The sequence below is a fragment of the Battus philenor genome, unplaced genomic scaffold (genome assembly GCF_028537555.1).
Source record: "Battus philenor isolate CCGP_79_NKW_IND1 unplaced genomic scaffold, ilBatPhil1.0.hap1 SCAF_11, whole genome shotgun sequence".
Taxonomy (NCBI): domain Eukaryota; kingdom Metazoa; phylum Arthropoda; class Insecta; order Lepidoptera; family Papilionidae; genus Battus; species Battus philenor.
This window is the reverse complement of record NW_027181673.1, coordinates 9,041,831-9,055,509: the sequence shown is the minus strand read 5'-3', so window position 1 is coordinate 9,055,509 and position 13,679 is coordinate 9,041,831. Positions and strand designations below refer to the sequence as shown.

The 13,679-nt window shown below is 32.4% G+C and overlaps 1 protein-coding gene across 1 annotated transcript in view; it reads left to right on the top strand.

Annotated features, from left to right (window-relative positions):
* LOC137929793 (uncharacterized) overlaps nucleotides 1–13,039 on the top strand; it is a 39,266-nt gene extending 26,227 nt beyond the window's left edge. The window contains exons 2-4 of the mRNA XM_068772902.1: nucleotides 9,659–9,718; nucleotides 10,934–11,008; nucleotides 11,086–13,039. Of these exons, the coding sequence (XP_068629003.1) occupies nucleotides 9,659–9,718; nucleotides 10,934–11,008; nucleotides 11,086–12,081 (1,131 nt within the window). The 3' untranslated portion in view covers nucleotides 12,082–13,039. The remainder of the gene's footprint in view (nucleotides 1–9,658; nucleotides 9,719–10,933; nucleotides 11,009–11,085) is intronic.
* Nucleotides 13,040–13,679: the final 640 nt, after the last annotated feature.

The following is a 13,679-nucleotide window of genomic DNA, read 5'->3' as shown; positions in this document are numbered from 1 at the left end:
CAACTCCCGTACACTTCGTAACGGTCGACTTACTAAATACCGTTCCACGACACTTAAATGTGCCAGCTTCTAAGATTATAATCTTAACAAGTCCAATTGATTTCGTTGGAGGCAATATACTTTTATTTGAACTTATTGCAACTGTTTCACCTTATTGTAAAGCTTAGATTCTATATATTTATTTACTCTTTATTGTACATCAATGAACATAAAAATTAATTAAAAATTGATGTACAATTGGTGGTCTAATCGCAAAACGTGATTTTTTCAGACACATGTATTTTGTAAATAAGGAAAAAAAAACGAGCGCTCAACGATAGGTGTTAAAATGGATGTACATACCTATTACATATTACTTATAATATAAAATACTTATATCAAATATATGCTATTATAATAATTAAACTACGTTGTTAAAATACAATAAATATGTCCAAAGATAAATGAAGTAAACTACTAGTTTGTGAAACTAGTTAGTAGCAACTTTTTCAGTTTTAATGTTTAGTGAAATAAATGTTCATTCTCCTTAAACATCAACTCATAACAAAGTGTATCATCATACATATGCAGATTACACCTTAATCCAGTTGGGAATTTCTAAGCAAGTCATTTACATTTTGAATCGAGGTGCGACGCCTTAACAAGACTAGTGTAAACCGTACGCTAGGAAGGATTACCTCACTTCACGCGTTGCGCTGCTCTCCTGTTTACCCTTAGGGAACGAGAAGCATTTATGGTGTTTGTGTCCCGCTCGCGTAATTCTTTCAGCCTGTTTGCCTTGGATTAAACTCATGTCTTTGCTTTTAACGCTACTGTTTGCATACTGCCCGTTTAAATATTTGTACGAAAATCCGAGCATTTACTTCCAATGTTATGGATTCTTTAATTTCCATTCTTACCTTGATAGGATAATACAGTCTCAAATACCATTCTTAAAAAACTCATCAATATAACACGTATAATTCCATATTACTTTGTGAAACGTTAAGGCTTGTAGGGTTATTTGTCAACATTTCTTATTCGCAACTTTACGAACGGTAAAGATTGAAATGAATGCCTATAGTCTGCGTTCCTGTGCAACCGTACATTTGAACTAATCATGCCTGCGTTTGTTGCAAACACGTTTTGAATCAATACAACTATAGAATACTTCAATCATAAACGTAACGGTACATTAAACAATATAAGGAATATAATTTCGTAAGAATATTACAAAATAAAACTGAATCACGGAGGAATTTTCTAGACTAGTGGTTATCTGTAGGAAGAAGTGTTTTTAGAAATAATCATCATCGACGTTTTAATCGTAGGATGTCGACTGCCTAACAGGCCTTCTTATTAGATTTTTGATAGGACCGGTTGGAATCGGCCTGCACCGATGTCTTCTACCGAACTTAACAAGGTTTCCTCTCTACCTTGTAGGTGAACGTCCTAAGCTGCATTTACCGTGCCTTGGTCTCTGCTTCAGAATTTTAAGGTCTACGCATTATGTGAACTGCCTAATCACCATGCGATATAATGAGATATACATGTTACATTGATTGTCGTTCCTCAACGGATCTCCTCATTCTTGATTAGATTTCGTAGCTAAATCCCAAACATATAGACTTCTCCATTACTCGTTGAGCGACTGTATAACATTAGAAGAGAAATGAACATATCAAATATATTTATTACTAACTCAAGTTATTACAATTTAGTAACAAGCAGACTTACGGTGTATAATCAAATGTTAAGGCCGATATTCGTATACACGAACACAAATAAATTGATCGCATCTAGGCATATAGTAAGCGAAATAAACGACACGTCACAACTCGAATCAGATACATAGCGAAACATAACCATTGGGATGTCCTCCTTACGCCTTCGTTGTTCCTACAATTGCATGCTAGTGGTTGCGGATAATTTTCGCATTGCGGCTATCGGATTTGGTGTCGATAACGCTTTGTAACGGTCTCTTTGTATTGGAATTGCATTCTACTACTTTCCGTCAATTTAAATCTGCTCTGATACAGTTGCACATTGCGCAATCTTTATTTGCATTTATCGCAGAATAAATCGCAATACAATTGCGTTTCAAATTAACTATTATATTAATGTTATTCCTCAAATATTTCGTACACTTGAACACGATGGACGGGGTATGTTTTTCCTTAATTAAATATGAAGTCATAGAGCCGTTCACGGTCAACGAATCATAGATTTGATTGATTATCCCAATTCAAACATGCTTCGTTAGCAACCGCATCCATGCGCACATCTGTCGCATGCTCCACGTAACTTCTGAGATTTACAAAAACAGACGAGGCATTATAAAGAAAGGGATGGGAATATTGAAAATTAATCAATAGAGAGAAGGTTTTAAATAAATCCATAACGGAGACAAGTTTGTCTTAAGAGTTTTGTGATTTTTTTACATAGATTATACTTTATAGTATCGAAATACATATATATAATTTTAAACCGTGATGTGTTTTTGTATTTATCACATTAAAACATAAAACAATTGTACAAATCAAGAGTATATAAGCGAAGTACACTGCAAAGGTAATTATTATATATTTTATTTCTTTAAACATGTGTTATATATATATATATATATATATATATATAAATATATATATATATAGTTAATAATGCCTTTTCTAGTAAAATTTATGAAAGCGCTATTATGATTTTTCATACTTTTTTATTTAATTATCTGTTTAGTAGAATGCATCATTCTATCTTTGAGAGTCGAGAAATATTGTTTATATCGCAGCTCTGAAAATATTTTAAGCGTGCATATATGTGGACATATATTTAGAAGGTTTATCGTACAGTTGATACTTATTATTACAGACGTAGTAACAAACATTGATTTACGTAAAAGTCTACGACCAAGGAACAGGAAGTTTTACCCGGGCGACATTAAAATGCAAGCCCATAACCACTTAACGTACGGAACCCGTTTTCGTCTTTGAAATGTATGCTATTGTCTCCGCAGAGATATAAAATACCGATATGACCCAACGACGTCTTCGTTGCAAGAAATATTCAAGGGATACGGCCCACACTTTTAATAGCGGTTACATCATTTCCACACAATGAGAGCGCCGTCCACACCCATTCTCTGTCCGTATGATTTGAAATTATAGCACCGTTTTATTTGCTCTCGGAGCATTTATATGCGGTCGCCGAGCCGCACAATGTGCCACAATATTATATGTTAGGGCACCTACATACATAACGCGGTGGTCGCCGGGTCGTGCGAGATGTGTCGCATGTCGCGCCCCGCGCCCGCGTGGGCGTCAGAATGAAGCAGTAATTTAATCCTTGATTGTGTTGCCATTTAATTTATTCGCGGCATGATCAAATTTGGTACGTGTTTGTGACCATTTATATTATTGTAGTGGCAGCCTGATTTAATTCAGCTTTTACATGTCTGCTTTCGCACCGAAAAGGTTACTATCGCATCTATTTTATTTAAATTCAACTTCGAAATTGAATGCGGAACGCTACCCGCTGGCAATTATCATGATTAAAGGATGGACACGAACACATAAATTTTACATTTCATGTAGTTGGTTTTGTAAATGAATTTGAAAGAGTTTTGGTATGCCATCTGGTAAAAATCTGAGGTATTCTTTTCACATTGAAAAGACTTAAGAACGGATACTTCAACTACTTTACTTTTAAATTAAAGATAATTCTTCAACTTCCAACGTGTAATTTGATAATACTTTAAGGACTATCTCGTAATTTCGTAATTATAGTCGGACGCATGGAAAGGTATAGTTTACAAAAACTTAATGACGCAATAATGTAACATCAATGTATGTATAAAGGTATACATAACAAGGTAAACTATAATACTCATACAATTGAAGATAATGAAAAAGGATTTTTTATTTATATATTTTAAGGATTTTTAGGCACAATGTAATGGAGGACATTATGCCGAAGGAATTTAGGCAGTTAAGTATTTGTGCAAGAGAAATTATTGAAAGTAGGTGAATTAGCTAAATGTCCAAAAAAGAGAAAAAGAACAAAAAAAAGTAACTTTAAAAAACCTAATTTGTCTAACCAACTACTCCTAACTATAATAGAATACAAAAATAATGTAATACACAGTACAACAGTATTATCTATTATAGATAATTTATTGAACCATTGTTTTTTTTTATTTCACTTTGAAAAATATCTAATGAATTCCCGCTCACGTTTCGTACTATAAATGAGAGACATTTTATAGTCTTGTTCAAAAAGTCAAGATAAAATTGTACGGTTTATCGCGAAATGTCTTAAAGAAAAAAAGTATCGGTAAAAATAATGATACCGCGATACCTCTGTACGTTATACTTTGAAATAGGGGTGAGGTATACGAGACCATATTTCATGAAAAATTCATGTGGTGACCGAGACCTAATGATGTCGATGCGATCTTTTATTGCCATCGGGGACATATCTCTAACCGATCGTTTATTCTGAATCTTGACACGTTCTTAATTCTCCACAATCCCGCTTTAATTATAAATGAAAAAGACTTATTCGTTAAATAATGATCAATGTGCCATATCAAATAAGTCCGTGATTATTATTTTTGAAATCTGTTTTTATTAAACACGACTTTCAAATTTGACGAACAAGAAAGATGGTCTTTTTAAATAATTTTATCGTAGTAGATTTTTATCACCTTTGTAGAACACTATTTTAAACAAACTTTATTATAGTAAAATCATCACGTCCACTGTTGGATATAGGTCTCTCTCATAGATTTCCAATAGGTTGAAATAGATCTGGATCTAGCGTATTTCGAAGATCTTGAAAAACCCTTGTGAATAAATAGTAAAATAATAATTATTAGTTTAATAGCAAGTCTATTAAACACTATTAAAAAGTCTATTAAATAGTAATAAAAGTTCAAATAGCGTTCAAATCAGAACGGTGTTTTTGGTTTTGTTATGTATACAAAAGTGATAAGCAAAAATAACATCAAAAATCAACAAACAAAAACAAAATAACGTATTCTAGTATAATTTTGTATCCAAACAAACCTGAATTTACCCATGCGTAATATGAAACCCGGCACTGTACATTCCTTTTAAAAGGTAAGCACTACTACTTCATTTCATTTTATTTATGTCTCTCCATATCCAGTAACCTACTTTTCACTTAGAACAGGGTGGAAGCTGAAATTGAATTTCTACTTGTAAAAACGGACCGTAATAGAGTTTACCTTCTCTAAATCAAATAAAATAACAACTTACGTACAGTAAAGACATTGCACGCCGCTATGCAGTGTATGTTCTCTTTCTATTTCAAAGCTTAATTTTTGTTAAAAAGCTGTTTATATTACAACACGCCTGGGTACGTAATTGTTAAATCTTTCTTCAATTACAATCACTTTTTAATAAGTCTAATGAAACTTTGCTCAAAGAGGCCGATGTCCGCGACAATTTTAAAGAGATAAGTGAAAATGGAAAATTAAGTCGTCCGTTGACAGCATAATGAGCAAGTAAATCATTAAATGTCCACAATCCGCAACGAAATGGACCTTATTCCAGTACTCGTTGCTTTTTAATATCGGCTTGCATCAAATACAGGTATGCCTTCCCGAACGCGAGTTCTTGTTACGTCTTAAAGTCGCGGTATCTGTTCTCTGCAGAATATTAAATTTTTTCTTCTTCATTTGGCGCGCCCGCATAGATTGTATTTTATCTTTATGAGAAATCATAATTCATGCTGTTTCTTCTTATTACGGTTTAAAAAACAGTTCGATATTTAATATTTTTGCGGTTTAACTTCGTAACTTGTAGGTGTTTCACACAGGCACTGAATACAATATCACAGCACACATATTTAATTTTATATGACGACTATCTAAACTTTGAAAATTTAATGTTTCGTTTATGCAAGGAAAATTTTTGTATCTTTTATAATAAGTTAATTAGACTACAATAGAATTATTAACATATCGGAAACCATAATTCATGCAGTTTCTTCTCACTACGTTAAAACCGGCCGATATTTAAAATTATAATTCATACACGCGCCAAATATATCCTGCACATTGAATTTAATATGAACACTATCAACAAATAGAAAATTAAAAAAGTTGTGTTTTTATGTTAGGTAAATATTTGTGTATAGCCCCTGTTATAAATAAATAAATTGAATGAAAATAGAACTGTTTACATAACGGACGCCATAACTTTTAGATATTTGTTTTCGATGAACTCTCGATTTGACCTCAAGCATGTTCGATCGCTACCCACAAAACAAAATGATAAATGAAGATCATCGGTAGTTACGTCTTACATAAACGCTGATGGATTGATTGTAAACGGCCGTGTGTGTGTCTATCAATCGATTAGTTCATGCGCAAGCGCAGCCTCGGGGCCGGCTCATGAGTGATTATATTTAATAGCTTTGTATTTTTTATCCGACGATTTTTGGGATCCTTGATAAACGACTAAATGTTAAAGTTTTTTTCCATAATTTTTAGTTATTCTTTTTTAAGAAAATTAGCACTATAGAAAATTTATGAGACTAATAATATCTTAAAAATTCTCAGGTCAGAAAAATTCTAAATTTGTATTCAACTTTCAATCCAAAGAACAATTTTTCTTCCTCACTTCCTATTGAACTGGCATCTGAAGTCAAATACGAAAGATTAATTAAATAATATTCAATAAGCGCTGTTTGATTAACAAAAGGGTAATCTGCGGCGGCATCTAACACAAATACGAGGCCACTCGAAGAGCTGTTTTCAATCACCGTCATTCATTATTCACTCACTTCCCTTTGCAGTTGCCGAAGTACATTCGCTCGTTTTGTTTTGTTTAACTTTCATATTTCAAACTCTTCGAGACGAAGTCGTACGATACAATACTTGTAATAATTGAATTGGTTAAATGTTCTTTGTGGCTTGTATTTAGGACAATGAAAGTACATGTATGTACTTAATTCTATTAAGTACCAAAAATATTTTTTGTACTAGATTATAAATACAATTAGTAAAATGCTAGGTTCATCGGTTTTTAGCTTACACGCTTATTAATTTTACGGATTTTAAAGTTAAATACTTAATTTCTTTCTTGACTTCACATCAATAAAGATAAATTTTACAGCTATTGACGTGGACTCTTGCAACTTTTAAATTAAGCACTTTATAGTTAATATTTTAATTGTAATAAAGCCATATCTTTTTTTATAACAAGACAAAAATTCGTATGCAACTAATTAGAATGTTCAATAACTATCTACAGAGATATTAAAACTACATGTACGTGATATGAATACCAGAAGTAAAATAGTTTTGGTTTTTTAATTTTGGAAGAGATTTACTCCAAGGATTAATACTGAATAACTTTCCTGCAAGATACATTTCATAAACAAAGCATAAAAATCCAACATAGATGTACACATTGGACGTGCCTTTCTGAGCTACCAAGCACATTGCTCTCTGCTACATTTTTTGTTGTCATTAGCTGACGTGAAATAACACTTCTGTGGCGTTGTATCGTGATCCAAAAAAATAAATTGTGTGAAAAATTACGATGATTACATCTAATAATGGCCGGACGGAGTGGTTTGATGGCCCCTGCTAGAGATTGGCGTCATTAGCGGCAATGATAGTGACCTAAAAGAATAATTTCTTTTTCTTTTCTGCTACTGCTTATATTACCTATTTGATTTGGTTGTTACTAAGGGCTACGTGACTAATATTTAGTTTATGCTTTTTGTCCGGGTATAGTTATTGCGGCTCTTATTTTAGCTGTATACAATCTTTTGTATTAAATTTTATCTTTCGGGCATAGAAAACATTAAAAAAATGGATTATTTCGTAAAATATGTAAGATATTATTCTTTTCATTATGCTTTACTTATTAATTGTTTCAAAAACACTAATTATTTTTAAGTATGTAATAAATATTAAATGTAAAATAGGTAGTTTTCGACTTGCTGTTACCAGTGTATTTATTGAAAGATTTTTTCTAAAAATTTTAGTTAACTAAAAAAATATTTCTGAAATCTCGGAACCTCTCCCTCTCTTTCACCGTTTGTACAAGGTACTGCATTTTAAAATATATATACATTCTGTGTTTATGATCTATAATTACTTTGGTCCTTCGTTCAAATTTTAAAAAATGTACATAGCCTACTATCGTCGTACAAAGAACAAGGCTTGGCCTATTTATTCGGATTCCCACAATATTTTTAAATATTCTTCGTATTTTTTGAGTTGGGGTGAAATATACTATTTCATCATCAGGGTAAAGTAGCATACCTACATACAAGGTGTAGTTAATGATAATAATAATAGCACAAAATATTTTAAAATGCGTATATGCGTCGTTACATTTGCCCGTACTTTGAGAACTAAGTACTAAGAAACGGACCGTCGCTTTACGAATTAAAAAGAAGTAAATTTACTTGTATTCTTCCGTCTACAGAAGTGTTCTACTTTCATACTCCCTATTTAACGAATAGTTCGTTACGTACGTTAAGATGGACCCGCGTCTAATATTCATATTGTTTATTTCTGGCCACTATTCCTTAAGAGAACGACGTAAAGGATCATTTTCGTCTGAAGTTTAATAGTGTTTAATTTACCTGTCTCTGTTTGTGAATATGACTAAAATAGAGTTTCTTTTAATTCATGCTTACAAACAAAGTCATGTTTTATTAAAATTCATAATCGTGACCTTAAGTGTAGGATATTTAGAAACTTAAAAAACACTTTATCAAGTAAGTCGTGAGAGAAGTTGACATATTCGAGCCACTGTAACTGCCGCGCTCGAGTTTCGAGACTGTCCCCATTGGCATATCAGGCAATTAAAACGGCCGACCGAACGACGGTAAGCAGATGCACGTCACTTTTATCAAATACATTAAACTCGCTGCTCGAATCGACATTTATTTTCTTCTTCTTTTTATCCGGTCGGGCATAAAACCCACTCTGAACTCTACTCAGATAACGAGTAATGTATTGGTATCCCGTCGAATAATTAAACGTCCCTTTTTATATTGGGCTCCGCTGGATAAGTTTCAAAGTGCAATGTAAAAGTGCTAATTAAGAATGTCGAGATTTATCGTGATTCGAAGGAACGTTTTCGTCTTATGACAGGTTATTCTGTGTTAATACGGCCTTGGTTAATATACTGAATTTAAATAAAATTCTTTTAGCAACCTTCACAAACGAATTTCGGATTTTTTACTGGGTCAAAATATTTTCATCATTTTTATTTACAAAGGCTTTTGTTTGTAAAAGTTGTAGAATTTTTTCTTAAAAAAAACTATAAACTTTTAATAATTCCATAAATTTGAAAAAATTGTGGAATTTAAAGTTAGACTTGAAACAGACAATTGGCGTTCCCCTAAAAAATTCTGACACAGTGTTATTGTTGTTATTTATAGTACAATAATTTTTAACATTTTGAAATTATCCAAAAATGTATACGTGCATATTGCTAAAATTAAAATACTTACCGTAACCAATTTATGTTATATAACCTGTATTATGATAGAAAAAAATTGGATATTTCCAAAAATAGAATCGAAATTAATCACATGAAAACGAATTATTATTTTTATTTTGGCTTTATATTTCGATTTTTTTAATATTTCGATAAATTGCTCAGTGATTGACGTTTTCAATGTTTGCTCACAGTTCGCGGCGCCTCGGCCCGGCGGGGAGTCATCGTGTTTGCAAGGCCCCGACTGTTTTATGGTAAGTATCTACATTTTAATTCAAATAAACCTTAACAATTCTAACCAAAATCGCTTCATGCTAAAATAAAAGATAGTACACTTGCACCAAAAATCAATCTATTTTATTTTTGTAAAGAAGTATTTTATATATTACACCTTATCTTAGACCTGCCTTTTGATAGTTTCAAATCTTAAAATTAATAAATATTTTTTTAAATAGATGTAGAATTCAAGAGTTTTTAATTGATCTAATATGTAAAACTTAGTTGACTTATTTACATGGTTGTTGGTATAATAATACTACACAACAAACCTAAAATTTATTTTAAAAAGTTACTCAACTATTGAAATCCTGGCCGGCTTTTCTCAGCAAATCAAAATAATTGATGATTCAAAGGTGCGTGTAAATGCCCACTTGAATACGGATAGTTTGAATTATTTTAAAGTTTTAGTATCAAAGAATAAGAAGGTTTTTTTTTTGAACATAAATTTAACTGTTATATATTTAATTTTTATAAATTAAAAGAGTAATAAGTAAGTGAATTAATAAGTTATATTAAATAATATTTTACATTTCACGGTACTAAAATACAAAGTTATAATGAGTGGTCGTTAGAATCAATAATATTTCCACTTCAAAGGTTCTCTGGAATCCAGGCGACAGGACATTTTGTCAATATCAGTAATTAATAACCACGGTTGGCGTTCCTTCTTATAATTATTAAAGCTTACTGAGGCGAGAGTAGGCGTCAAGTTAACGTCAACTCCAACTAATGAGAGCTTCCAATGACAAATGCTGCATTTGTGTCGAACGCCGCCGAGAAATCCGTACAGACACGGCAGCTTCTTAACTTTAATTCAGTGCACAATTTATTGTCATTAGGCATTTGAAATATTTTTATACGTTTTATAAATACTTGACTTGTATGATGAAGCATAACCATTCTTAAAACTTGAATAAATAATTTTATTTACATAAGCAAGTGTACTGTAAAATATCAATAAAGATTTAATGTTAAATGAAAAATATGTTACTGTTAGTATATATATTGATCGTTACTTGGAATATTCCATCCTTTCTATTTTGTTGCTAAGCTTGAATACTATTTATCATTAAGAAAGTTCAAAGGCTATTCTATTATGACAATCCGTGCGACTGATGTCATTTTAAATGCGATTGTCTTATTGTTTTGATAATAAATATAACATTATAAACATGGTTTTATTGTTGCAGTGCTGGGAAAATTGTGAACTTCTCCAATCGAATTATCAAGTGTGGGGAGCAGTGTGCGACGAGAAAGATATATGTGTAAGTTCATTTAAAGTCATGATGCGATGAAATCTTTGTAAAATAGAATACAAACTAACGATATGTTTTTTTGACAGTTCCCAGGATGTAAAGTAGCGTGTGAATTCCATACGGAAGCTGCAAGAGCATCACAAACGCAACCAGTCATTCACACTAAAGGGGAGGGAGTAATGCGAGTTAGTGGCGCGCTTGCCCGTTGGCCACCTCCAGCGCCCCGAGCAACAACACGACCTGCTCCTTTAGTCTACGTAGTCATGAGACGAGCTGCCGAAGGCCCTTGGCGACAAATAATACAAACACAGGCATTAGCAACCCGCGTACCCTCAAATAATGAAGGTGCTCTCCTCCGAGTTCTCGTCGTAGATCCTCAAGGCTTAGTTACAATTTATAGTCCAGACGAAACATGGCTTGCACGAGACACCAATTCTACCAATCACGATGAACATAAATGGATCTTAAAAGAAATATCGCTTATACATCAAAAAGTTCTCGTAATCGGCGAAATCGCATGGGAACCTAGAATCGCGCGTGGTGTTTATCTTGTAACGTGGGAAGTCGACGGTGGTGGTTTGAAAGGAAATCTCTTTACTGATTCCACACGCGTTACTTTATCGCTTTGGCCAGATACGGTGTATCACATTCAAGTAGAACTAGTATCTCGAACGCCTGGCGTAGATAATGAAAAATCCGAGACGATGACTATTGATACAAGTCGAGCTCAGCGAGTTTCTACGGAAAGCGTGCAGGATGTTGAAGTAAGTGAAGGAGACCGTTTGATGTCTGTTCTAGTAAGTTCTATGAGAGGCGAGCGGGTACCTGAACGAGCTCCAGATTCTGAATTGGTACTAGGCTGTTTATCAGCGATGATTGCCTTTGGTTTAGCTGCACTAGCTGCTATTGTGTGGAGGCGGAGACGACGGGGCACATTTCCCGGGACGAACGTATACGTCGGTTCATCTTCTGTACTGAAGCGTAAATTAGTAGAAGACTTCACACCAGCAACTCACTGTTTCCAACCAGTGCTAACACCTGGCATCACTAATGAAAATTCTGTGCATGATGTCATCGTGTGACGTCACAGCTTCGACATGCTGTCAATCGACCGCGCTTTCAGTTCCTAAATATTAGAACAAATTTGTGAAAACAATAAAATCCGAACAACTTCGTCTTGTCATTAATGTGTATGAACGGTTTCTTATGTGATACAGATTGAGTCTGCAAGTGTAATTTTTGCGTGAGAGCAGCAAATAAATAATGTATTTTGTGAGAAGGTTTGATTTCTTTTGTGATTTAATTTAAGATTATTTCCATTGATAAACACTTGTTGCTCATTGATCGCTAAATAACGTGACGTATTATCGAAAAAAATGTTTGTACGTAGTATTAGATAAATTGTAAATTGTACTTATGAAAAATATTTATGAAACACAGTAAGGTAAACACCAGACAATTTAGTAATGTAAATATGTTAAGAAACAGTTAATTATAACTATTTAAATTTAAAGCGGTTTATGTATAATGTAAATATTAATTAGGTGTTATTTGACGTATTAAACGCGTAAAGTGTACAATGTGCTTAATGATTTGAATACTTTTATTAGTGTGATATTCTATAGGGCATCACTTTTCACATACTTCGTTTGGTCCTATATTACGTGGCAGTGAAATAACTCTCATGTGCATATTCCACATCTGGTTAAAGACGATACTATAAAAGTGTGTTATATTAAGATTTAGCGCTATTTTTACAGCCTAGTCCTTGCTAACGTTTAGTTAATAGTATTAGACATACTTAATTCAAATGATATTACTCATTTTAGGAACCTTGAATTTCTTCAGCAATAAAAAAAAACTTGTATCTATGTGTAAATATACGAAGCATTTATTGTAAAAACGAAACAGAGTAATTATATTTTTCTTGGTCAACATTAATATTTCTAAATGTTATGAATGGAAATTGACGGTATTTATGTAAGAAAATTATATATGGCTAAATATTTAAAATTCATTTAATTGATTTTGATTATCAATTTATTCAATATGTAAAAATTACGTTCTAGCTATTGTAACTGTATTGAACTTTAATTGACATTATCGATAGCTTTCTTACAGCTATGAGTTTTATGAATGACATTTCAAATGTTTTAAAAAAGAAGTTTCATTTTGATTTAAAATTAAAACCATCAGATTCAGAATTAAATAAGATCGTTTAAGTTAAATTATTTATTTTTATATAATTCTGTCTTTCACAAGGATTTGTAAATAAATTTACTTGCTATGATTGATAAAGCTGAATTTTAACAAGTATAAATAAATATGTCTGCCAAATTATCTTGAGACTTTTATTTAATTATTGTGAATATCAATATTATTACACTAAAACGGAATTACTTTAAACATAATGCAATAATAATGTTTTTTATTATTGTTTTGTTAATGTCAGTTATAGAGATCAATTTACAACCATAGTAGTCAAACGATAAAAAACTTAAACTCGGATTTTTTTTATCCAGTATTCCGCAAGCATGAATAATTTTAAAGCAATAATTTTAAGAAAGAACATAAATAAATATTAACATAGAGATTTAGCATTGCTTAAAGCGGTACACTGGTGGTCGGACCGTTATTTGGTACTGTCCCGGACGGAACGGTACCATTGTCTAGGGATTAA